Genomic DNA, 26889 nt, shown 5'->3' on the forward strand with positions numbered 1-26889 from the left:
TGAGTAGATGGGCAAAGAGGGAGGCGACACGCGCAACCGGGCAGGTAGGGTTCAGGAGAGGTTTTTCTACTCTTGACCACATCCTAGCACTCGGAGCCATTATTGAGGAGGGAAGATCACATGGGAGACGGATCTATTGTAGCTGTGTGGACTTTCGCAAAGCATTTGACACAGTGCCCATAGCTAGATTGATGCGTGGACTATAGGGAGATGGGAGTCTGCAAAGCTCATTTGGGGGATCATGGCATTATACAAGTCAGTAGTGGGGCATGTACGCACTTCAAAGGGGGTATCTACATTAGTTCACTGCACTATTGGGGTGAAGCAGGGCTGCCCACTCTCTCCTACTCTATTTGGTATGTATGTGGATGAGGTTTCTGACTATACTGAGAGAGATGGTGATAGAGGTGCACAATTGGTAGGGACATGGATTCCACTATTGCTATATGCTGATCATATTGTGTTGATCTCCAACTCTCCGGAGGGGATGCAACGTCACTTGGATGCTTTGAATAGGTTTGCCCACGACAGTGGTTTGTCTGTCAACCTTGGTAGAACCAAGATTTTGGTGTTTAGCACCACTCCACAATGGATCAGGAGATCAGCACCTGCACACATACGGCCATGAGACAATGGAGTATACAGTGTACAAATGCTTACACCTACCTTGGGGTGGTCTTTAGTGGACCAACATTTTCATTAAGGAGAGCAGCACAGACTAGACTGACCAGAGCATATGCAACATTGGGTGGATTGGAGAGGATGTGTTCATAGATTCAGTTTCAAGAGCCTCGGACGAAGCTCTGGCTTTTTGACACTTTGGTGGCTTCCACATTGCTCTATGGAGTTCAGGTATGGGGGCCTTCATCGGATCACCATGGGAGGTCAGGTCGCACTAACGGTTGGGGAAATATGGAGAAGCCTCTGGTCTTTATGATCTGATGGCTTATTAGAGCCAAGCTTCAGTACCACATGACATTGTTCGAGCAGAGTTAGCTACTCCCCTGCTAGTGGTTTAGGCGCTCACCAGATCAGTCTCCTTTATACACAACTTATGGGATCTCCCCAAAGATAGATATGCCCACCTAGCACTCGAGTCCTCTCGACAGTTAGCTATGCAGGGAGATACAACATGCTCGTATGGGGAGATGACATCATGGTTTCAGGTACATGGGTTCAGCATTGATAGATTGCCCCCCTTCCAGTACTCATTGGATGCACCCTCTCTAACTCTTACACAGTCCGAGATCATCAGGCTCATTCGCCAGGACCTATCTTAGCTAGACACTAGGAGGACTTGGATAGAGCCGGCATAGGATCTAGGCACGAAGATGGCTTTCTATAGAGAGCATCTTCTCCAGCTTACTGAGGATGGTTTTGTGACAAGACCCAAATACATGGACACCCACTTATCTCATGGGATACGATGTGCTATTGGCCAGATACGCACATCTGCACACGAGCTTCGGGTCAAGACTGGTAGATACAACAGAGTACCAACAGAGGCCAAGACATGTCCCCTATGTCACATGGAGCCTGAGACAGAGTTGCACTACACATGCCATTGCCCAAATTACTATGAGATACGAGGCCACTTTCATTGCCTCTTCAGAGAGGGCTTTGGACCACTCTTTAAAGTCATGGGGTATGAGGACCAGAGATGCCTGGGAGACCCAAAGACAAATCACAGACTTCTTTAGAGTAGATAGTAGGCAACCTGAGGAGCGGCTACAACAACAGAACTCACATTCTCGTCACACCAGAGGCATGCTGATCGATCGAGCGATCGAGCTAGGGAGATCCAAAGGCCCACGATTGCGGAGGACTACACAGCATCGACGGAGGCTGCATTAGAGGATTCGGATCACTTTGGCCCGACATGCACGACGCCTGGTCAGACTACTACCATGGAGGAGATTGATGAGATCCACGAGCGACCGATGATGGATCTCCTGTGATTTAGATCTTTTCGAGGATACACCCACATTGTGTTGTAGCCCTTATTCACTACTTTCACCGGGTAGTGGGAGACATTCACAGAGGGAGATCACTGACTTCTTTAGAGCAGGGACTCAACAGCCGGATGAGCATGCTTCACAACACACTTCAAAGCTCACTTCTACTAGAGGTATATTGGTGGACAGTGCCATTGAGCTCGGGAGAGCTAGATGCCCACTTCTACGAGGGCAACCATGACATCGACGACGGAGGCTCCACCAGAGAATGAGGACTATTCTAGCACAACAAAGGCGGACATTGATGAAGCTCTTCAACGACCGATGTAATATATTCTCAGACAACGCCCAATGCGGGGCATCCTCGGGCATGGATGATGATGATGATGATTTTCAAGCTGACGATTTTAGTCTTGAGTTTTTAGTCTTTCACTTTACTTCATTTCATTTTATTTTTGTACCCAAACATTGGATTAGATCCACAAGGATTGTATCAGTTTGGTCTTATAGGTCATTTTGGCCTTTTGGAGACTTTTAATATGACATTTCAATTCATTTCATTTCATTTCTATGTGTGTGTGTGTGGGTGTGTGTAATGAAGCATGTCCTACATCAAAAGCTTCATATTGCTTTCTTTCATATGGTATAGATGATTCCCGCTTTTGAAATAAACAATTATCCTATTTTATTAGCATGCAGTTTGAAAATTTTGTATCTTAAAGTGTCTATTAAAAAAAAAAAAAAAGAACCTAGAAACAAAGTCATTATTCCTAATTTCTTTGTAGAAATGAAGACAGTAATTTCATTAAACACTGCACAAGCTTTGTCAATCATCTAGCTTCCTTCCACCAACTTCAAACAACAAAAGAAGATGGTTTTGTCCGTTTTATAGGATCTGCAAGATATGTAAGGCTGCCAAATCTTTGCTAAAAGCTGTAACTTGACCTACACCTCAAGAGCATGTATACCTACAGAAAAACCCACTAGGAGGCTCGTTGTTCATTTTAGCCTACACATTCTAACAATGGTAACCTTCCTATTTTAGCCCAAGTGAAACATCTCTTAATAATCTGTGCCACCGACTTTATTCTCCCATTGGTTATTCACCTGCAATGGCTGCTGTTGTTCTGTAGCCCTTAACTCCATTGCTTTTTGCACAGTTGCCATAAGTAATGGTGGGCAAAACCTTGGTCTGCCATGGAAAGCTTGACAATCCTCGCACAAGTTCAGTAACAAAGTATCCCATGTTGTTGTGTACACCTGCGAACAGCCCTCAATTTGTTGAAGCTAAACTTAATTCCGGACAATTGAAAATAAACTCTTAATTAGTTGGTTAATACATCATGGCTGATTACTGATGCTGTCCTATTTAATTACCATTCTTTCATATACCTGCAAGAGGGTGTGAGCCATTGTATAAGAAAGAACTGTTGTCATGACTGCGAGGAAGATGGGGCTTGCTATGTATACTGTGCTGGTCATATCTGAGAACATAGGCAGTTGAGACATGGCAAGAGAGCATATTGCACACATACCGCATACCAAAAGCTTCCCTATTTCAACCAGCCCATCAGGAGAGACCTTGAATGTTTCCAGAAACGCTGCATTGGTGTTCAACCGTTCCCTGGCGAGAGCAGCACTTGCACAATAATCTTTACCCTTGATTGCAACCATTATTAAAGCATCCCTGCAACACATAAAGCATGCTTCTTCAGACAAACTTCCTACAATCAATTTTGCTAAGCTCGATAGGGTGCAACTGCACATACTTGTTAAAATAAGTCATAATATTGTCAATGCAGCTTACTGATCGATTTATGCTATTGGCGATTTGCTCGGGCACTTTATGGCCAAATTGTTGAAAACACTTGACAGTCCAAATCAAGCACTTGAGAGACCTCTTGAAGCTGAGCAATGCAGGAGAGAAAAATAGGCCTCCAAAAATCACAGAGCCACAATTATATCTCAATACAGTATGAAGCACCCGCCCCACTGATGCAAAGATTGTATCCTGATTCCAGTAATAATATGACACAGATCCTGCAACAACCATCACATTGAAACCATTGATGATCTGCCATGCCCACATGAGCCCAAAAGAGTGGTAGATTACCATCACATAGAACCGCCATGTCCAGACAAAGCCAAAGTCTGCATAGCTTTGCTGTTGAATGCTACATGTGCTGATTATGAACAGAAGAACTGACAACCAACAAGCAATAGTAAAGCAGAGAATGGGAATGGTGATAAAAAGCAAAGGACGCAGAAATGGCGCTGTCAGTCGTCCCCAAAGGTGGTCTATAGGACCAGGTTTGAGTGGTTGAGCACTTTGTGTTAATGAATTAGACTCTTGATTTTTCTTTCCAGATTGGTACATTTTCTGCGGCTGTTGTGTTGTTGTAAATTGAGGCTGGTTTGACTTCAATTTCACATGGGGGAGGTTAGGTTGTGACTGCATGTTCACATTGTACTGAGTCGCTTTCACTGATTGAACTACCTGTATAGTTTCCCCACATACTTCCAAGCACAATACTGCAACCTCTATCCACCTTCTAAGCCACCTCATTGTAACGATGGTAACAATAACAAGAAACAATGACATAGCTGCCATTACGTTGCCATACCATTTGAAAGAATTTCTACCTGTAACTTTTCCAATATCCAGTGTTGGTGCATCCTTTAATTTGCTAGCAAGTTCTTGTCCAATGCCAGCCCCTTTGGCATTGAACATACCTGCAGAAAATGCATTAAATGTTTCACTCCAGAAAACTAAGTGGGCAGAACAGAAGCTGTCAAACGATGCGAGGAAACCCATTCAGATATAAGAAAGCCTCTGACATAGAGGTATGTATGGTCCGCATTAAAAGGACAAGGGGAGGTGATGAAGGAACAGAGTATATGCACAGCTGAGGCAGAACCTATGACATAATCTACTGTGCTCCAAGCCCCAGAGAGAGAGGAGAAAGAAAGAAAAAAGAAAGCTATATTAATGTCATTTTAAGGCCAAAATCGACCTATAGGACAGATCAGTACATCTTAAGGTTACAGTCCGCTTTGGGTATCATGCCATGTCAGGCATAAAAAGAAAAACTTAAAAAAAACTATCTTCAAGCAACCTCTTATGACTCATAAGAGCGGTGGGTTTACACAAAATGACCATATATAAAGAGAAAAAGATGAAAGAAAGCGCTATGATGCTGGTTCACTCAGTGGTGGACTCTTGAAATCTTTGATAATCGCTTTGCATCCTCTGTATACGGCCCACTTTCCATACTTCCTTGCTTCTTTGACTTTAGCTAACCCCAAGGCCCTGTTCTTTAGTTGCAATGGGATGAGCTCATCCGATATCCAAACTGAGGTGCCCTTTTGTGAGCTTGTCTGCTTGACAAAAGAGGCAACTCTAATTAATTTTTCTTTAAGAATATTTGTTTTCATGGTATATTCTTTGTTATCCATATCTATTTCCCCTTTCTCCCAACCCTCTCAGAGACCACCGATTCTGATATATCTCTGTGTTGCATCTACTCTCTCCTTTTCAACAATTCCATATAAAACAGCTTTCATTATGTTTGTAGGCGTTCCCTCTGTATCTTCAAGGTTGGTTGTACTTGAGCTTGGATTTTGAACTTCTTGTGCTTGCTGTTGTATCTCTATTGCTTGCAATTCTGTCTCCAAGATGTTGATTTTTTGTTCTTTAGTGAATGATTCTGCCTCGAGTTGTACAACCTCTTGCTCCCAAGGTGAGGGCTTTGCAATCAATGGTGGCACCTATGGGGTTGTCCAAGATAGGAAAGCCACAAATGATTTTGGGGTGCCGTGATGTCAAAAATTGATCACGTGACGTGCCCAACTCTAAGGAAAATATCCGACAGGACAAGAAGAAACTGATCCCTTGTGGAGCACTGGGCCTAAAACCCAAAAACCAAAAGCTTGATCTTTGGAGGAGATGTTCGTAAATTGCATTGACTTGCTGACATGGCAGGTTGTACGGAATTCCTCGTTTTGTGTTGCTGTGATGACTTGGCAGGCTGCACTGATTTCCGCGATTCACGCTGCTGGTAGATTTTTGGCAGTTTATGTGAGCTTTTGACAAGAGTTACATTTGGGGTTTAGTGCTTTTAGGAGAAGTGCTTTTGGGGCTTTGCTTTTGGGCAACCCTTGTGTTGTTTATAAGAGCCCCTGGGGCCTCACTCTACAGAGGATCTAGACGCAGAGTCTAAGAGCAAAGAACCCTCGGGAGTTGTACTCTTGCGACGAGCAATAATAAAGAAATACCAAAAGGGACGCAAGTCTATGGGGCCCGTGCATTCGGGTGTGGAACTCGGCTGTGCTGTATCGATTGTTCAGTGAAGGATCATGTACGCACACCAAAGGGGATATCTGACAATTCACTCCACTATCGGAGTGAAACAGGGATGCCCATTGTCCTCTACTTTATTTGGTATGTATGTTGATGAGGTCTCTGATTATATTGGCAGAGGGGGAGATAGAGGTGCTCAGCTTGCAAGGACATGGATCCCTCTTTTATTGTATGCTGATGATATCGTGCTGATATTAGACTCACCAGAGGGTATGCAGAGACATTTGGATGCATTGCATAGTTTTGTAGGGGATAGTGGATTGTCTGTCAACCTTGGTAAAACCAAGGTCATGGTATTTAATACCACGCCACAGTGGGTCAGGAGATTAGCACCTACATTCACATATGGTCAAGACAATATGGAGTATACTTATGCATACACATATCTTGGGGTGGTCTTTAGTGGACCGGGGTTCATACTGAAAGTGGCAGTCAGACACTAGATTGACTCGTGCCTATGCAGCCCTAGGCGGTTTAGAGAGGATTTGTTAGCAGGTTCAGTTCCAGGAACCTCGAACAAAGCTCTGGCTCTTCAACACTTTGGTCGCTTCAGGTATGCACTACGGGGTTCAGGTTTAAGGACCATTTGTTGATAGTGCTGGATGGAGTAATATGGAGAGGCCCTTGGTATCTATGATTTCTAGGCTAATTAGAGCAAAGACCTCAGTTACACATGACATCATACGAGCAGAGCTGGCTGCCCCATCTATGGAGATTGGGGCACTTACCACATCAGTATCATTTGTACACAGCTTATGGGACACCACCAGGGACAGATATGCTAGGCTTGCTCTTGAGTCATCCAGACAGCTGGCATTACAGGGAGATACATCATGTTGGTATGCACAGATGAGCTCATGGTTTCAGAGGCATGGTTTCAGCATGGACAGGCTGCCCCCTGTCCAGTATTCTCTTGATGCACCATCTTTGGCTCTTACACGGATGGAGATTACTGGACTCATTCGGAAGGATCTTATCCAGCTTCATACCAAGAGGACATGGATAGAGCCATCAGGGGAGTTGGGTACGAAGAGGGCTTTCTATAGAGAGCATCTTCTCCAACTCAAGACAGACGGATTTGTCACACGACCCAGCTACATGGACACACATCTATCTCATGGGTTACGATGTGCCATAGGCTAGATAGGCACATCTTCACACCAGCTTGGGATTGAGACGGGTAGATTTAGAGGCATACCGGCAGACAGGAGGATATGTCAGTTATGCCATGCAGAGCCAGAGACAGTTTCACTTCATATGTCACTGCACAGTCTACTATGAGATTCGGGGACGCTTTCACTGTTTATTCAGAGATGGTTTTGACTCGTTAGATAGAGTCATGAGACATCAGGACCTGAGATGTCTCGGATTATTTCTACTTGAGACACAAAGACATAGAGACTCTCTATTAAGAGGGCATAAACAGAGACAGTCCGACAGACGCATCTCTGATTTCTTCAGTCCGAGTACCACAGAGGCAGAGGGGCCACCACCACCACAGAGCTCGGTTCCCACCCATACACACATCAGTGGTACTCTCATTGATCGAGCTATAGAGTTAGGGAGATCGAGACGACCACTGAGGAGGGGAGCCACGCAGCACCGACAAAGATTGCGGCAAAGGATCCACAGGATTCTAGCACGACACCCAGAGTGTCGATCAGGATAGGCTTCATGCTACTGCTATATTGTATCATGGTAACACTTATCCCCACTTTGTACCTTTGTGGCATTATACCATTGCTCAGCTTACTAGCCACCCACAGGAGTCGATAGCACTCCTATCTCAGTTTCTAGTTTGTGGTTTTCTTTGTTTACACCCAGACTTGGTACTAGACTCACCATTGTAATCAATTTGGTCTCATAGGTCATTTTGGCCTTTTGTAGACGTTAATATATCATTTCATTTCTCTCTCTCTCTCTCTCTCTCTCTCTCTCTCTCTCTCTCTCTCTCTCTCTCTCATCTCTCTCTCTCTCTCTCTCTCTCTCTCTCTCTCTCTCTCTCTCTCTCTCTCTCCATCGCGCTGCCCCCCGCTTTGTCCCCCCCCCCCCCCCCCCCCCCCCCCCCCCCCCCTCCTGTTTATCGCGCCCCCCCCCCCCCCCCCCCCCCCCCCCTCCTGTTATCGCGCCCCCCCCCCTCCCCCTTTTGTCTATCACGGGTTAATCCCCTGTCTATCCCCCCCCCCCCCCCCCCCCCCCCCCCCCCCTTTTTTTGTCTATCGCAGGTTAATTTTCAGCCTTTTAAGTTTTTATTTATTGTCTATAGTCTATCGCCCACTCCCCCCCCCCCTCGGCTGCTTCTCTCTCTCTCTCTCTCTCTCTCTCTCTCTCTCTCTCTCTCTCTCTCTCTCTCTCTCTATATATATTCGCGCGGCACCACAGCAAGAGCATCGTCAGGACTTTAATCCCTCTCTTTGTGCAGCAGCGCGCCCATCTTTGAACACATGGCGGACTGCAGTGACTGAGGACGTACAGAGCGCGCACCCCGGCAGGTCAGCTTGAATTTTATAATTTTATAATGGAAAATGATTCTTTGAGCCACACCGTAATGGATCAACGTCAAGGCCATGAATGCTTGATGGATGTTGCACAAACTCTCACACTTGAAGAAGACCCTGCACAGGACACGGAAGCCGCCAATGTCTCACCTGTTTGCAAGCCAAGAGCAAAGGCAACCTTCATGCTCACGAATAAGCGGATGGCGCTGATGGAGAGGGAAATGAAGGAGTGGAAAACAGAGATGTAAGGATAGTGGAAGGAGAAGGCCAACCTCCTTCAGATGGTCTTCAATGAAGGCGCACAATGGAAGAAGGAGAAAGAGAGCCTTAAAGCAGAAATACGGACACTCAAAGAAGAAGTCTCAGCCCTCAAAGAGGAGAACCCAAACGCAGACATACGGGCACTCAAAAAAGAAGTCTCAGCCCTTAAACGGGAGTTTGCTGATAGAGTAAGCAATGGACTAGAGGAAGGCGAATTTCAACCCTCAGTAATAGATGAAATCAAGGAAATTAAGGAACAAGTAAGGATGATCACAGAGGAAGAGAAACTGAGTGTGGCGAAGACATCTTCATGGGTGGAGATGATAACAAGGACACAAAAAAAGGCAGACGAGGCTGAAAAATGGATTGAGGTCGCCAAGAAAGGGAAAGGTCAAGAAACTCCTTGTACACCGACGATTATCAACATGACTCTCGAAGAGGAACAAAGAAGGCGGATGCGAGCATTGCATGTGAGAGTGACTGGTCTCAAGGACATAAACAATGTGGAGAAAGAGGTCACAAGCCTTACATCCATGATGGGGATGGAGAAACCATTGCAGACAAAGGCATGGAGGGTAGGTAAGAAAAGTGATGGCACGGGAGAGTCTTCAAAGGGGAGAGCTCTCATACTACGCTTCCCCTCGTTGGAACAGAAGAAGGAATTCTTGAGGAAGAGGCCTACTCTCAAAAAGACAGGTATTTTCCTCGGTGATGACCTGACTCTCTCACAGCTCGCACATATGAGAGAGGTAATGCCAGAGATTACAACGGCAAGGGAGAAGGGAAAGATAGCCTTCTACAGAGATGGACGGGTGGTGATTTTAGAGCGGCGTACTGCATGACGGTGCGAGACATATGGGACCACACTGAAGATGGCTACCTGGAATTGTAATGGGTCTATGAGATTGGACGTGGGTGCATTTGAGGAGAGTTTCAAAGACAAGGATATTGTGTTCTTCTCAGAGACTCATCAGGCCCCTGGACAGGTAATGCCACATGTAGTGGGATACAGATGGGAAACAGCTCACAGGACAAATGCGAGATCTGAGCATGGGAGTAGAGGCTCAGGAGGAGTAGCAGTGCTATTCAGAGAGGAACTACAACCATTACTGCATATTGTACGAAGAGATGATCATGCTAAATATATGTGGGTGAGATTGAGAGCTGACATAGGTCGATTCCTATATATTACCATATGCTACTTTCCTCCCAGTACATCAATGTATGCCGCATCCAGAGGGCAATCGCCTTTCTCTATCCTAGATGATGACATTTGGGAGTTCTCTAGGGATGGTGATATCATTCTCCTAGGGGACTTTAATGCCCGAACGGGCAACTCGCAGACAGTCTTCTACGACACTTACAGATGCGATGCTCAGAGAGATGGATGTGGGTGAGCTGGGACAGGACAGATGCTCAGATGATAGAGAGCAGACAGAATATTGAAGATACCTCATGGAAATGACGACTACACATGGATTAGCCATACTTAATGGCTTACAACGATTTCCTGGAGCAGCCGGTTTCACATGCTTTCCACATAGACATGGGGCCAGTACAGTGGATTATGTTATGACACAACCGAGCTTTATACCCTGCATTCATGGAGCCAAGCCAATGGACATAGCAGGAGATCATGCTCTCTTCACACTATCCTTTAAATTTCAGTATAGTACAACCCAGACATCAGGAGGCAGGTCACACACCCGCTATACATTTACACCAGAGACTGATTTCGTTTATTCAGAGGAGATCTGGGACCGTCTATTGGAAGGCACAGCTGGCACAAATGGTACATGCCTCTCAGTGGAAGAGTGCACCACTCTACTGTCTAATACACTGCATGGGGCTGCATCAAATGCATACCCACACATTCAGCCAGGCAAGAGACGACATTCAAGGAGCATGCCCCAGAATAGTTGGTATGATGAGGAGTGCAGAGAGATGAGAGCCCAGCTTCAGAGAGATCTTCTTTTAGGAGGCATCACTTACAGACAGTCTCGGATTGCTTTCCAACACCTTGTGCGACGGAAGAAGCAGCTTACCTAGCTCAGATGGAGCGAGACTTGTATCAGATGTTCTTGAGTAGGGACTCAGGAGAGGCATGGAGACTCTTCCATGAACACTCCCCTCCCCCAGTGATTACTTCACCTGAGGTGTGGGGCCAATATGCGACATCATTATATACGGTCCCTGGACAGGAACCCTTTCCAGACCCTACCAAGCCTTGCCCAGCAACGAGCACTTTCTTTACTCCTGAGATGGTACAAAGGGCCATTGACAGGATGAAGACCGGAAAGGCATATGATCATGACGGTCTAGTAGCGGAGCACTTTATACATGCCAAGGATATGCTGATGGAGGTTCTCGCAGTGTTGTTCAATCGTGCCATGTGTGAGGGATTACCTGAGACTTGGAGGTTGTCTAATATTGATCCCATCTTCAAGGCTGGTGACCCTACAGAGCCCGGGAACTACCGCACTATTATAGTTGGACACACATTGGCACGGTTGTATGCATCCATCCTGGAGCAACACTTGAGTAATTGGGCAAAGGGCGAGGGTGTACGAGCGAAAGGTCAAGCCGGCTTCAGGAGGGGTTTCTCCACTCTTGATCATATTCTGACACTCAGGGTCATCATTGAGGAGGGTAGAGCACATGGGAGACGGATCTACTATAGCTATGTGGATTTTCGTAAAGCATTTGACATGGTACCAAGAGCTCAATTGATGCGCAGATTACAGGAGATGGGGGTGCCCATAGAGGTGATTTGGGGGATTATGGCTTTGTACAGATCAGTGATGGGACATGTACGCACTCCGGAAGGGGTATCTGAACTAGTTCACTCTACTATTGGAATGAAACAGGGCTGCCCATTGTCTCCTACTCTATTTGGTATGTATGTTGATGAGGTGTCTGATTACATCGACAGAGAGGGTGACAGGGGTGCACACCTGGCAGGGACGTGGATCCCATTGTTGCTATATGGTGATGATATTGTGCTGATATCCGACTCACCAGAAGGTATGCAACGAGAGTTGGATGCACTTCGCAGTTATGCAAAGGATAGTGGATTGTGTGTAAACCTAGGTAAAACCAAGGTTATGGTGTTTAACACCACACCGCAATGGGTCAGGAGATCAGTACCTACTTTCAAATATGGTCAGGAGATTGTGGAGTATACAGATGCATACACTTACCTGGGGGTAGTCTTTACTGGGCCGAGATTTTCCTTGAGAAGAGCGGCAGAGACTAGACTAACCAGAGCTGGTGCGGCTCTGGGAGGAATGGAGAGGATGTGTTCGCAGGTTCAGTTCCAGGAACCTAGGACAAAGTTATGGCTCTTTGATACTTTGGTTGCCTCTACCATGTTATATGGGGTGCAGGTTTGGGGACCTTCTGTAGGCCAGGAGGGTTGGAGGCGTATGGAGAAGCCCCTGGTATCTATGATCTCTCGGCTGATTAGAGCCAAGGCTTCTGTACCACATGATATCATTCGAGCGGAATTAGCTGCTTCCCCTATGGTGATTGAGGCACTTACTAGATCAGTTTCTTTTGTACACAGTCTGTGGGATACTACCAGAGACAGATATGCCAGGGTGGCTCTAGAGTCCTCCAGACAATTAGCTCTTAATGGGGATACATCATGCTGGTATGCACAGATGGCATCATGGTTTCAGACACATGGTTTCACCATGGACAGGTTGCCTCCTTTTCAATACTCTCTACAGGCACCCTTGAGGTCTTTGACGCGGGTAGAGATTAATAGACTCATTCGTCAAGATCTGATTCAGCTGGACACAAGGAGGACATGGATAGAGCCGATACAGGAGTTGGGCACAAAGACGGCTTTCTATAGAGAGCATTTTCTCTACCTCACAGGGGATGGGTTTGTGATTCGACCTAGTTATATGGACAGGCATCTTTCTCATGGTGTCCGATGTGCCATTGGCCAGATACGCACGTCCTCACATCAGCTCGAGATTGAGACTGGCAGATTCAGAGGGACACGAGCAGATAGCAGGATATGCCGCTTATGCCTTCTAGAGCCAGAGACAGAGGTACATTACATATGTCATTGCACAGTGTGCTATGAGATACGAGGCCGTTTTCATTGTCTATTCAGAGAAGGTTTCGGGCCACTATCTAGGGTCATGAGTTATGAGGATCAGAGATGTCTTGGGCTTTATCTACTTGAGCTACACAGGCATAGAGAAACTTTACTGAGGAGAGCTGAAGAGAGACAACCCCAGAGACAGATCACAGATTTCTTTACACTAGATACTTGTAGCGCGGATAATGTGTTGTGCTCTCTACAGTGTGGGTGCCCCTCAGTGCAATGTGCGTGACAATCTCACTCAAACAAATGAAAACTCTCTCAAACAGAATGAAACACAGAAACAACGGATAACAACACAGAAACAATGGATAACAACAGAGACACAACAGTGGACCAGAACATGTGGACTCGACTAGCTCAAAGAACCATGTACAGACTCTAGCGTGGCAGCACACTCAGCTCCAGCCCAGGACTCACAGGTACAAATGGGGTGTCGAGGCTCAGATGTGCAGGGATGGTGAAGCAGTGCTCTGTGTAAGACTTCCTCTAGACGACTACGTGCAAGATAAGATAGAACTGCCCCAAACACGACTACTCATATGTACAACCATAAGAGCCACCAACGGCCCATAAATGTCCAGCCGCTAAGTCTATCTCCAACTGAGTGGTGGTGGTGACCTGGCCACAATGTCCACTAGACCACCGTAGGTACCCTACCACGTGTGTCCACTCCCAGTCCAAAGGGTCCGTCCAGTGTGAACCAGACCAACTGTAGCTAACTGTCCAACTGCCTGTCCTGTGAAGTGACACTGTAGCCCTGCTACAGGTTGCCCGCCACAAGACCGCTCACCGTCTCGGTGAGAGGAAGACTAAAACTTTGAAAGAAAACTACTAGTATGTACAATGGTGAGTTCCTGGATCTGTCATCCAAGAGATAGAGGGGAGGCCTCTGCTGCATCCGAAGGATCAGCCTCTGGAGGTGGGGCCATCAAATCGATTGTGGGGCCTTGCTGTATGCGAGCTCTCCTGTCAGTAAGTGTGTTTCCTGAGAAATGACCAGCCACCTGCTGCTGAGCCGATGGTAGCACCTGTCCTGTAGTGTACTGAGGACGTCGAGTAACACAGCCATGCCGATGTGCTCCAGCAACTCCATCACAACAAGTCATATTTTGCATCTGAGGCAATGGTGAAGACTGAAACCCCTGAGGAGGAGGATACTATTGTTGTTGGTTGTAGTACTGAACGGGAACTGGAGTTTGTAGGTAAAGTCCCATAAACTGTTGAGAAGGACCCGTTGCTGCATGCTGCACTGGTGTACCTGCTCCAGTCCACCCATATCCCATACCCATCATCGTAGGCTGCGTTGCCCTATTTTCCTGTAACAGCAATCCTTGTAGTTGATTCTGAAGGTCACTAATCACTTGAGACTTTAACTTCAGGGCCTGCTGGAGTGCGAAAATAGTGGCATTCCTATCCGCGATGGCGCTCTCAGCAACCTTCAGAGCTCCCTCCATAGCTGCGTAAGTAGCTGCGTGACGCTGGTGTGTGGCTGCTAAACGCTCTGCTCCCAGCTCAATGGTGGCAATGGCTTGCCTAGACTCCTGCAATATATCCTCCGATAGCCGAAAAATTGATGTAGAGTCCGATCCTGTAGAAGGTCCTGTACTACTGTCAGGGTGAAGAGAGCTGGAGAGTGGTACAGCTGGTGGGACTGCTGGTGGGACTAGTGTGACAAGTGGCACTGCTCGCGGTGGACTAGGAGCATGCCTCTCTGGACTAGGCGCATGCCTCTCTGTCGAAGTAGAGATGGTAGGAGTGGTTGCCGCAGGACTAGGCATAGGAAAAGAAGCAATTGCCACTGGGACATGGGAGCTAGTCATTGTGGTAGGTGTAAAAATAGCAGCAGTAGAGAGAGGAACACACACTGTAGAAGTCATAGCTGTGACATGCATAATGTGATCTGGACCACCTGAACTTACCATCGAATCAGTAGTGACCGTATGTGAGGAACGTCGAACTAGTTGCTTCACTCGAAGCTGTTGGCTTTCGAAGACTGGCAGGGATACTAAAGATGCTACTGTGTCCTTCACTACCTTTGCCCTCTTTTTCTTTGGCTTTTCAGATAGATCCTTTGTTTGTTCAATATCTTTCCCTTTTCCCTTAGAGCTTTTACGCTGCATCGCCGCATCCACATCCATAGGACTAACAGGTATATTAATCACTCAGGCCAACATCGGAGCTGCAAAGCATTGAAAGCTAGATTGCACAGATTGCACCTGAGCTCTGAATCTTTTAGCCCAGACTGTAAAGAGGTAATAAAATTTGATGCAAGCCACATGGGATGGTGTGGATGAGGCAGTATAGGCCTTCGCAGTGCGAGAATCATAGTAGGCACGTCACATCTGGCCTTGCCCTTGCCCTTGCCCTTGCCGACTTTAGAATCTCTCACCAAAAAGTAATACTTGAAAATGGACCAGAGCTGTTTATTCCTTGCATAGTCAGCATGATTCGTACTGAGTAGTTCTTTGCATGCCTCGATTGTCGCATCTTTCGAAAGTTGGGAATAGGTGCGCGTAGCCGTTTCACTGCAGGAAAAGTTGTCATCCCCAGGGCGTTACCTATTCGTGTAGCAATCAGTGGTGTCCTCTGACTTTGGGAAAAAACTTGAGGAGTGCATGCACCATATCCATGGGAATATCCGAAGGCAGATCGATGTCTGCTAATGCTGACAATCCTAGCTTGTGTAGCTGGTCTTTTGATAGGACTTCTCGAAGCGACGGATGAGGCTGCTGCAGATGGAAGTTCAATGTGAACTTGGTTTGGGTCTTGGAAGAAGGAGGCCGAGGAATTGGATGACCCAGTACCTGCATGATGGCTTTTCTCTTCTTTTGGTTCTTTACAGCTTCTTCTTCTTCATCCTCTTCCTCTTCCTCGTTGCTCGAAGACTCTGAGTCAGAAGCAGAGCTTGATTCGGACTCCTTGTAATTTTCATCACTGTGATCAGTGGAGGACACATCAGTGAGGCCATGGCTGGATGTATCCACATCCTCTTCCTCTGCAGAACTTTGGGATGTCTCAGTTGGCCTCTCTGGAGAGAGCTTTTTTTTTCCTTACTTGCTTGCTTGTACCAGCCATTGTAAAGAGAACTTCCTGGTTGTGTCAATCTGCAGTGTGCAGTGCGAACTCTGAAAAAGCTTGAATACGCAAGAAACGAATAGCTTGTCCTTTCAAAGCGATGGAGGCAGCGGATGATGAGTTAAAAAAGCTATAGCTGTTTTAAAGCACGCGATGGATTGAAAAAACGATGGGTTCTGATTGCTAATCGATGGATGCAGGCAGAATTGGGCGAGGGGTTTAGGTAGGTTAAGGGCGAGGGGATGCGTAGAGGATAGGGGCGAGGGAGTAAGGGAGGTAGGGTCGAGGATATTTAGAGGATAAGGGCGAGGGGAGAGGTGGGTAGGGCGAGGGGTAAATAGTGGATAGGGGCGAGGGGGGAGAGAGTGGGTATGGGCGAGGGGTTGAGGGTGGTAGGGGAGAGGGGAAAATAGTGGATAGGGGCGAGGGGGGAGAGAGTGGGTATGGGCGAGGGTGATGAGGGTGGGTAGGGGCGAGGGGGAATAAGTGGATAAGGGCGAGGGGGTTGAGGGTAGGTAAGGGCGAGGGTGATGAGGGTGGGTAGGGGCGAGGGGAATAAGTGGATAGGGGCGAGGGGATTGAGGGTAGGTAAGGGCGAGGGGGAATAAGTGGATAGGGGCGAGGGGGGAGATAGTGGGTAGGGGCTAGGGGGTTGAGGGCAAGTAAGGGCGAGGGAGTAAGGGAGGGTAGGGGCGAGGGGTTGGTATAGAGTAGGGTGAGTGTGTTTGTGGAGAGGCTAGGGGCGAGGGGGTGCGGATGTGTAGGTAGTGACGATGGGGTTGGGGTTGGGATAGGTAGGGCGCAACGATCACACTCGGTACAAAGTGATAAAAGTGATAGCAGAAGCAAAGAGAAGGTACAAAGTGCTAATTTTTGAGTAGCTACAAATTTCGAGCAGATAAAAGGGAGGGTAATTTTGACTCATTAGGAGATTAAGGTTCCTACAGCAAAGCTGAAAGTTTAATGGCACCAAAGGTTTTTGCTGCTATTGGAATCAAAGTTCTTTGACATAAACTCTGCCATATTCTTCCCATAGACAGTATGGCATTGGGAGTCTCATCAAGTCAAGTCCTTGATTACACCTTGTTCATTATCCCAATTGCCATCTAAGCAGAGTCCCCAAGAGTCCCCAAGCAGATTCCACTTGTCAAACTGAACAAAACCACTCCGACGAGAAGCTTGACTGAAAGCTTAACTGGAAGGACCTTAATACTTAACCGCAAATAACACTGAGAATAGAAACAATTAGAGGAGTGACTGGTTAGAGGAGGAGTGACTGGACTGTATAAGTTCCCGATAATACCGAATTACCAGGACTTAGTGGAGAAAGATATCTTAGAGGAAAGGCGGAAACTTACAGACATAGCAGAAATTGAGACAGTAACAGAGCATCCATTCTGGTGGAAAGCTAGTCGTGAGGAGAGCATAACTGATACAGTAACAGAACACCCGTTCTGATGGAAAGATAGTGGGGAGGAGAGAGATGGGACATAGAACCTACAGATGGCGGGATAGTTGCAGACCTTTACTCAGAGGAGTAATAGCACTTGATTCTGGAGCCATTTACCAGTAGCAAAGGAACGCCTTCCAAAGTGACTAACTGGACAGCCCCCTGTGGCAAAACCTCCTGTACTCTAAAGGGCCCTTGCCAAGCTGGAACCAGCTTCTTTGCTTTTTTCAAATATTTTGCCTGATAGAGTAGCACCAATGTGCCTTGCGTTATTTTTGGCTTTCTGAGGTGGCGATCATGCCACGCTTTGCGACGAAGTTGTTCCGCTTGCAGAGCACGAGAAGCTAAAAGGTGGCTTTCATCTAATAAGGTGAGACGGGAGATAGAGGCAGATTCCATGCCCCAACTTACACGCAGACTGCCCACCCTAGGGGAACCGGAGTTGAACTCAAATGGAGCTATGGCTTCCAAACCGAAAGCGAGTTGAAAAGGCGTTTGATTCGTTGTTGCTTTGAAAGATGTGCGGTATGCCCAAAGAGGGCCGTGCACAACCTGAGCCCACGATGCTGGATGGAGATGACATGCTTTCCTCAGTAGGGCGATCAGAACCTTGTTGGTGCTCTCGGCCTGTCCATTGGCTCTAGGGTAATAAGAGCACGACTTGCGATGAAAAATCTTGTAATTGGCCAGCAAATTTAAGATCATGTCATTGACAAAATGACTGTCTCTATCACTGGTGATCTCTAAGGGACATCCAAATTTGCATAAAATATTTTCATATAAAAATTTGGCCACTGTATTGCCAGTGCAATCTACTGTCGCTAGTACCTCTGCCCACTTTGTTGCATAGTCTGTAGCCACTAGCAGATATTTGCGATTACCTGGTTGAGCCGGGGGATATATTGGTCCCACAAAGTCCAAACCCCATCTCTCAAAAGGTAGCCACGCCATCGAGACCTGCAAAGGACGGTTGGATTGCTTACTCGGCTTCGGCCCACATCTCTGGTACACATCACAAACCTTAGAATATGCTATTGCATCCTTAAAAATGTAGGGCCACCACAGACCACTCTGTAGAATCTTCTGAGCAGTGATGTGACCAGGGTAATGGCCACCAGTGGGACCATTGTGGGCATCCTCCAAAATATGCTCCACCTCATGAGGCGAGACACAACGCTTCAGAACACCATCTGGTCCCGCTTTGTAGAGCTGGCCCCCAATCAGAGTGAAAGGCCTGGACTTCAACAGCAATCTCCTCTTTTGCAGTGGGGATGCCCTCTCTGGGTACAGCCCAGTAGATAGAAAATGTAGGACCTCGCCGTACCATTCCGGTGTTGTATCTATTTTAAAAAGACTGCTATCTGGAAAGTCATCCGCAATCCCGGTAGCTTCTTCGCCTGTGTAAATGCGAGAGAGGTGGTCAGCCATTACATGATGCTTACCTGGACGGAGTACCACTTCAAAATCAAACTCCTGGAATAGGAGGAGCCATCGCCATACTCGACCTGCAACCTGTGGCTTATTAAGCAGATAGCGCAAGGCATGGTGATCATTGATAACTGTGAAGTGGACCCCTAGCAAATAGTGACGAAATTTGTGTAGAGCATACACTATAGCCAATCCTTCCCTCTCTGTGGTGCTATAGTTTCGCTCTGCTTTGGTGAGCAGGCGACTTGCATAATGTACAGGGCGATCCAAGTTGAACTCTTTGCTATGCTGAGTCAGCACAGCACCCACAGCCAGCAGACTGGCATCTGTATGCACATGAAAAGGTAGGGCCCAATCCGGGGCAACTAGAATAGGCGCTTCAGTGAGACGTTTTTTGAGGTATGCAAATGCTTCGGCCTCAGGTGTTGACCACCGGAAGGGAACAGTAGCACTGGTGAGCCGGGTCAATGGTTGAGCCACCTGTGCATACATACGTATAAACCTGCGATGATAGCCGGTGTGGCCCACAAAGCTCTGAACACCTTTGGGATTTATGGGAGGAGGTAACTTCAAGATGGCCACTATCTTCTCTGGGTCAGGTGCCAAACCTTGAGCAGACACCACATGGCCCAACAGTGTGCCCTCTGTGACCAAAAAATGACATTTGTTCGGATTGAGCTTCAAACGTGCCTCTCTGCACCTGAGGAAGACTGAAAAGAGCTGAGCAAGATGCTCCTTTAGATTTTCTACTGGGGTTGAACATTGAGCACTCGAGAAGGTGGAAAAGTCATCCATGAATATGCGAAGGTGATCAGTAAGCAGAGGACAAAAGATGAGATATACTATGCGATTGAAAGAAGGCGGTGCATTTTTAAGCCCAAAAGACATTCTAGTGTAGATGAAAATACCCTAGGGAGTCACAAAAGCTGTTTTGATTTGGTCGTCAGGATGTATTCCTAACTGATTGTAGCCGTTGAACCCGTCCATAAAACTATACACTACATGGCCAACGACATCTTCGAGGACTCTCTCAGTGAAAGGTGTCGGAAATCCATCCAGGATTGTGACCTTATTCAGAGCCCGATAGTCGACACAAACTCGAATTTTGTTGGACTGCTTCTTGGGGCAATAACCATAGGAGACAACCATTCTGAGTGCTCTACTGGTACAATAATACCTGCTTCTTGCATTTTTTCCAACTCGATTTTGACTGCTTCTGCATACTTGGGATTCAGTTTGTAAGCCCGTCCTCTGACTGGCTTAGCCCCCTCAACCAGAGAAATTGTGTGGACTCCTAGCTCTGTTGGGATTCCTTCTAAATCGTGGTAAGACCAGGCAAACACATCTTTGAAAGAGCGCACGAAGGAGATTACCAGGTCGAGTAGAGCGGGGTGATCCCATAACCAAGTGGCTAATAAGATGGGCTGATGGTTGTCAGGGCCGCCTAGGTTGACCTCTCTGACTGGGTCAGGCGGTGAAGTGGTCGAGGCTGCGTCAGGGGGAGAAGACTGTGCCGCCTCTGTTAGCCTTTGGACATTATGAGCTGGCGTCTGATCAATGTTGAAATCAGCATACTCTTCCTGCAACCAACCTGATGGAAGCTCTGCAAATGGTAAATCCTCAGATACCTCAAAGTGCTCCGGCATGGGTGGAGAGTCAGATGGAGTAGAGGCTAAGGAGGGAGCTGGGGTGTTGGCCAACTCTTGCAAGGGAGACTTTTTTCCCCTTCTATGGTGGGTTATAGGCTCACCCAGGCCGACGGTTTCCATCAAGGGACCCTCTGAAGGATGGGCACCAGAGACTGGTCCACTTGGTTCTGACTCACTTGAGACTGGTCCACTTGGTTCTGGCTCACTTGGCTGACTGGGATTCCTGGTCTCATGTGTAGCTTCAGATGTAGGATTAGGGGGAGAGGGTGAATCTGTTGGCAAAGGTTGAAGAGAGACTACATAGCATGGCATCGAAGAGGTGGCTTCTAACCACTACAGTAAGTCTTCATCGGACCCATCGGCAGGTACCGGCTGCTCCAAGTCAGGGTTGGACTCTACTGACAAAGAGCTATGCTGAACGACCGGATCCATACCTCCTTCGAGACGAATTTGTTGCATTGGAGAGCCAGGAGTATGTATCCACATGGCGTCGGTTCCCCAGTCGTGAAGTGCTTTCGTATGTCGCAGCCATGGCCTACCAATTAGCAAGGGATAACCTCCCTCTATCTGGGGAAGATTAACTACCACAAAATCCAAGTTAAAAGTGAAATCTTGTACCTTCAGAGGCACCTTGTCGACTATGCCCACTGGGTAGACTGTTCTCTGATCAACCAATGTAACAGTGAAAGGAGCAGGTCGGGTAGGCTTTAGACCTAAGGCCATCATAGTGAATTCAGGCATCAAATTGATTCCAGATCCTCCATCAACGATGACGCCGGATAGCTGGTGCCCAAGAATAGATACAGTGAGGCGAGGACTTTTATAATCGGTGAGGGGAGCAGATGGATAGGAAATCAAATAGGACTCTCAGGGCTGTACAGGGAGGTGCCCGCCACTAGGCCCAGTCTCCGAGTACAGAGACTGAATGACTGACATGGTGTCACTTCTAAGTGTTGCATCGAGCCTTAGCATGTCGTATAGTGACACCTGCTGAAAAGTATTTGTCAAGATGGCTTCTGCTGTGGGCTTGGCGCCTTCGAACTGGGCTCCTTTTGTGACCTTAATCTATTCCAAGTCAGCCACTGCTTCTAAGAAGGCTCCATCAATGTCAGATAACAAGGAAGTTGGTTTGCTCTGAGCAATTGGGAAGGACTTGTCCTTTGGGTCAGGTAGACCAGAGTGAGGAAGTGGAGACTGGCGAGTTGGACCTGTGGGTAGACTGAGACCAAGAGCTGCTCTTTGTGCCCGAGTAAGGACACCAGCAGGCTCCTCCACTTGCAGAGGCTTAACCACATGAGTAGCAGGTGAAGGTTGAGGCACGGTGTTCACAGTAATCAAATTTATCTTCGGAAAGGTGAATTCGGGCTGGTTCTGAGTCGAGCCTGAAGACGTGGATGCCCTTTGCTTGGGACAATCTTTACTGTAGTGATCCTTCGAATCAGGGCAATGACGACAAGGAGGGGACCCCTCGGGTAAAGGACACTTGCTCTAATAATGCCCATATTCTCTGCATCTGTAGCAGAGTATGGGCCGTTTGGAAGGACGAAATGGGGGACGAGGTGGTTGCTGCATGGAATTGGAGGCTGAGGTGTAGAAACTTTGGGGAACTGAGGGAGTACTGGCATGATAAAAACTGTGGGGTGCAAAGTTGTTGTGCATACCTTGCTGCATAGGGGGTGTTGTCAGCAGAGGAGGCAACTGGTTTTGATGGCCGTAGGGTGAGACCATGTTGGATGCAGGTGCTAGCCCTTGTTGGAGAGAAGGACCAAGATTTTGCTGTATTTGACACAATCCCTTGAGGTAGTAACAATCCTTATCCTCATGTCCAGATTTTTCATAGAAGTGGCAGTAAACCCGAAGGGGGCATTCCTGTGGTGGGTGCCCTGGAGAGCGGCATGAGCTACACCAAACCATAGCCTTAGTCTCTTGCTGACACTTGAGCTCTTCTAACTCGCGCTTAATCTGTTCCAATGCCTCATTATGTGTAGGCTCCTCTTGTCTAAGAGAGAAGGACCTCTCCTCTTGAAGAGCTCGTTGTAGCTTTAGGGCTTCCAGTTCCCTACGTAAAGAAGTTAAAAGATCAGTAGGACTACCTTCCGAGAACACAGAGGGAGTATCTATTTGAGGAGAGTTGTTGAAGAGCTTCCTAGCTCCCTCTATTCTAGTAGCAGCTGCGATGAACTCATCGAGAGTGGCGTCGGGTCGGAGACTCTCTCGGAGTTTTTGCTGAGAAGTTTTGGGAAGCGCCTTCTCCACCCACTTTTTAACCATGAATTCACCGGGTTGTTGGGGAAGCATGGCCACCAGCGACTTAGTTTTCGTCATAAGCTCCGCAAAAGTCTCCTCAGGCTTAAGCACCATGTTGGCCAACTCATCCAACACCTTCTCCTGGTAGTCACCCGGCTTGAAAGCTGCACAGAACTGCTGTCTTAAGGCTGCCCAAGTTGCAAAATGGTTCTCTGCAAATTGGCTGTACCATTTATCTGCTAGGCCATCCAGGGTGGATGGAAATAGTACCAAGTAAGCATCTTCTCTGTTCAGCCCACGTCCCCTACAGAGAGATACAAATCTTCTTGCATGGTCGTCAGCATCTTCTGAAGACAGCCCTTTGAAGGTAGGGAACTTGATGTTCACCTTGGCCAAAACACTAGCTAGTGGCTCCATGATTCCTTGCTAAGTCTATTGCACAATAGCTTGCTGTAGCAGAATAGGAGAGAGCTTTTCTGGAGAAGGTGATCGCGAAGATGGGGAACCTGATGACGAAGGAACGGGTGAGAGCTTTTCTGGAGAAGGTGATCGGGAAGATGGGGAACCTGATGAAGGAATGGGTGATGTGATATGTGGAGGTATAGGTGATGAGGTTGAAGGATTTCTACAAGGTGTCAAAGGTCGTCTTCTGTGATAGTACTTCAGAGGGCTCCGTAGTGGGCTTTGACGCTCAACTGACCTCCTTGTATGTGTCATGCAGTGACCTCCAAACCAACCAAGCTTTGGGCAAGAAAACCTTGAACTGGCTGAAGACTGGTCTAGACTCTACTAGACCAGACGAGTGTCTAGACCAGCTGGACCAGGGACGAGGAGGACTAGACCAGGGTCTAGACCAGACAAGTGACTAGACCCGCTAGACCAGGGTCGAGGGGGTCTAGACCAGAGACGAGGGCAAGTTGGACCAAGGCGAGAGGGGACCAGACCAGCAAGGCGAGAGACTTAGACTGCACAGGCGAAGCGAAGAAACCAGCTACTCAACAGAGTGAGACTTCAGTTGAGGTCCCACCGTGATCCCCAAAATGAGAGCACCTGTAGCCCGGATAATGTGTTGTGCTCTCTACAGTGTGGGTGCCCCTCAGTGCAATGTGCGTGACAATCTCACTCAAACAAATGAAAACTCTCTCAAACAGAATGAAACACAGAAACAACGGATAACAACACAGAAACAATGGATAACAACAGAGACACAACAGTGGACCAGAACATGTGGACTCGACTAGCTCAAAGAACCATGTATAGACTCTAGCGTGGCAGCACACTCAGCTCCAGCCCAGGACTCACAGGTACAAATGGGGTGTCGAGGCTCAGATGTGCAGGGATGGTGAAGCAGTGCTCTGTGTAAGACTTCCTCTAGACGACTACGTGCAAGATAAGATAGAACTGCCCCAAACACGACTACTCATATCTACAACCATAAGAGCCACCAACGGCCCATAAATGTCCAGCCAGCTAAGTCTATCTCCAAACTGAGTGGTGGTGGTGACCTGGCCACGATGTCCACTAGACCACCGTAGGTACCCTACCACGTGTCACTCCCAGCCCAAAGGGTCCGTCCAATGTGAACCAGACCAACTGTAGCTAACTGTCCAACTGCCTGTCCTATGAAGTGACACTGTAGCCCTGCTACAATACTGAACACCCAGAAGAACAGACAGAGGAGCAACCAACAGTGGAGAGGTCTACCCGCACTACTGGCATTCTCATAGACCGTGCATTTGAGCTAGGGAGATCTAGACGACCCCGATGGAGAAGAGGAGCTACACAACTTCGAAGGCGGCTACAGCAAAGGATTCGAGCCATACTTTTTCGTCGTCCAGAGTGCCGATGAAGATGGATCTCTATGCAGATAGATCTCTACTTCCCTCCCAAATTGTCTACACATTGTATAGCTCAGTTCACACGTTTCACGCCTCTCGCCTTTCACACCTATCCGCTTAGTTTAGGATTCCGCAATATTTATATCTTGTTATCCCTAGTCTAGTTTAATTTATTTTGTTAATCTGACTTGATATCAGATACACCGCATTGTAACTTCCTGGTCTCATAGGTCACTTTGGCCTTTTGAAGACGTTAATCTAACATTTCATTTCTCTCTCTCTCTCTCTCTCTCTCTCTCTCTCTCTCTCTCTCTCTCTCTCTCTCTCTCTCTCTCTCTCTCTCTCTCTCTCACACACACACACACACATTCTTCTCACTAGGCGCGCATTATTCTCCACGGCTGCGTGCGGCATTGGGCGATCTAACAGAAGCTTCATACGTAGACGATTAGGCTTCTAACCGCCTTCTGAATGGCAGCTTAATCGCAACTCCAGGGCTGCAAAAACGTAGAGGGAGCAGAAGCTGGCGGTCAAATACGGAGGCGACAACAATGCAAACAGAGAAATCATACGGGTAGACGGCGGCAAGAGCGCACGGGCGGCATCATCACACGCGTAGGCGACAACATCATTCACTCAGGATTCAACAAAAATTCTGAGTTCGAATGGTAAGTGAGCCCGATACTCTTGAACGACAAAACATGGAAGCAATCTCCCCTGCACAAGACCCTGCACAGGACACGGAAGCCGTCAATGTCTCACCTGCTTGCAAGTCACGAGCAAAGGCAACCTTGATGCTCACGAACAAGCGGATGGTGCAGATGGAGAGGGAAATGAAGGAGTGGAAAACAGAGATGGAAGGATGGTGGAAGGAAAAGGCCAACCTCCTTCAGATGGTCTTCAATGAAGGCGCATAGTGGAAGAAGGAGAAAGAGAGCCTTAACGCAGAAATTCAGACACTCAAAGAAGAACTCTCAGCCCTCAAACAGAATAACCCAAATGCCGAGATACGGACACTCAAAAATGAAGTCTCTGTCCTTAAACAGGAGCTTGCTGATAAAGTAAGCAGTGGGCTAGAGGAGGGCGAATTTCAGCCCTCGGTAATAGATGAAATCAAGGAAATCAAGGAACAAGTAAGGATGATCACAGAGGAAGAGAAACTGAGTGTGGCAAAGACATCTTCATGGGCGGAGATGATAACAAGGACACAAAAAAAGGCGGACGAGACCGAAAAATGGATTGAGGTCGCCAAGAAAGGGAAAGGTAAAGAAACTCCTTGTACACCGACGCTTATCAACATGACCCTCGAAGAGGAACAAAGAAGGCGGATGCGAGCACTGCATGTGAGAGTGATCGGACTTAAGGACATGAATAATGTGGAGAAAAAGGTCACGAGCCTTACATCCATGATGGGGATGGAGAAACCATTGCAGACAAAGGCATGGAGGGTAGGTAAGAAAAGTGCTGGCACGGGAGACTCTTCAAAGGGGAGAGCTCTCATACTACGCTTCCACTCGTTGGAACAGAAGAAGGAATTCTTGAGGAAGAGGCCTACTCTCAAAAAGACAGGTATTTTCCTCAGAGATGACCTGACTCTCTCACAGCTCGCACATATGAGAGAGGTAATGCCAGAGATTACAACGGCAAGGGAGAAGGGAAAGATAGCCTTTTACAGAGATGGACGGGTGGTGATTTTAGAGCGACGCATTGCATGACGGTGCGAGACCTATGGGACCACACTGAAGATGGCTACATGGAATTGTAATGGGCCTATGAGACTGGACGTGGGTGCATTCGAGGACAGTTTCAAAGACAAGGATATTGTATTCTTCTCAAAGACTCATCAAGCCCTTGGACAGGTAATGCCACAGGTGATGGGTTACAGATGGGAGACAGCTCACAGGACAAATGCGGGATCTGAGCATGGGAGCAGAGGTTCAGGAGGAGTAGCAATGCTATTTAGAGAGGAACTACAACCATTACTGCATATTGTACGAAGAGATGATCA

The 26889-nt window shown here is 47.4% G+C and overlaps 1 protein-coding gene across 10 annotated transcripts in view; it reads right to left on the reverse strand.

Annotated features, from left to right (window-relative positions):
- Window positions 1-2710: 2710 nt before the first annotated feature.
- Window positions 2711-26889, reverse strand: part of LOC147433890 (Plasma-membrane choline transporter family protein) — a 97746-nt gene continuing 73567 nt past the window's right edge. For 3 of the 10 annotated variants that reach the window (XM_086489826.1, XM_086489831.1, XM_086489830.1), the window contains 4 exons: window positions 4069-4688; window positions 3725-3966; window positions 3348-3642; window positions 2712-3215 (listed from right to left, as the gene is read on the reverse strand). In XM_086489826.1, coding sequence (XP_086345952.1) covers window positions 3018-3215; window positions 3348-3642; window positions 3725-3966; window positions 4069-4688 — 1355 coding nt within the window. In that variant the 3' untranslated portion in view covers window positions 2712-3017. Of the gene's footprint in view, window positions 3216-3347; window positions 3643-3724; window positions 3967-4068; window positions 4689-26889 lie in introns of those variants that run through there. The other 7 variants (XM_086489832.1, XR_015185227.1, XM_086489828.1 and 4 more) reach the window with 7 other exon arrangements.

The sequence above is a fragment of the Adiantum capillus-veneris genome, chromosome 19 (assembly GCF_014529385.1).
Source record: "Adiantum capillus-veneris isolate H3 chromosome 19, ASM1452938v2, whole genome shotgun sequence".
NCBI lineage: Eukaryota > Viridiplantae > Streptophyta > Polypodiopsida > Polypodiales > Pteridaceae > Adiantum > Adiantum capillus-veneris.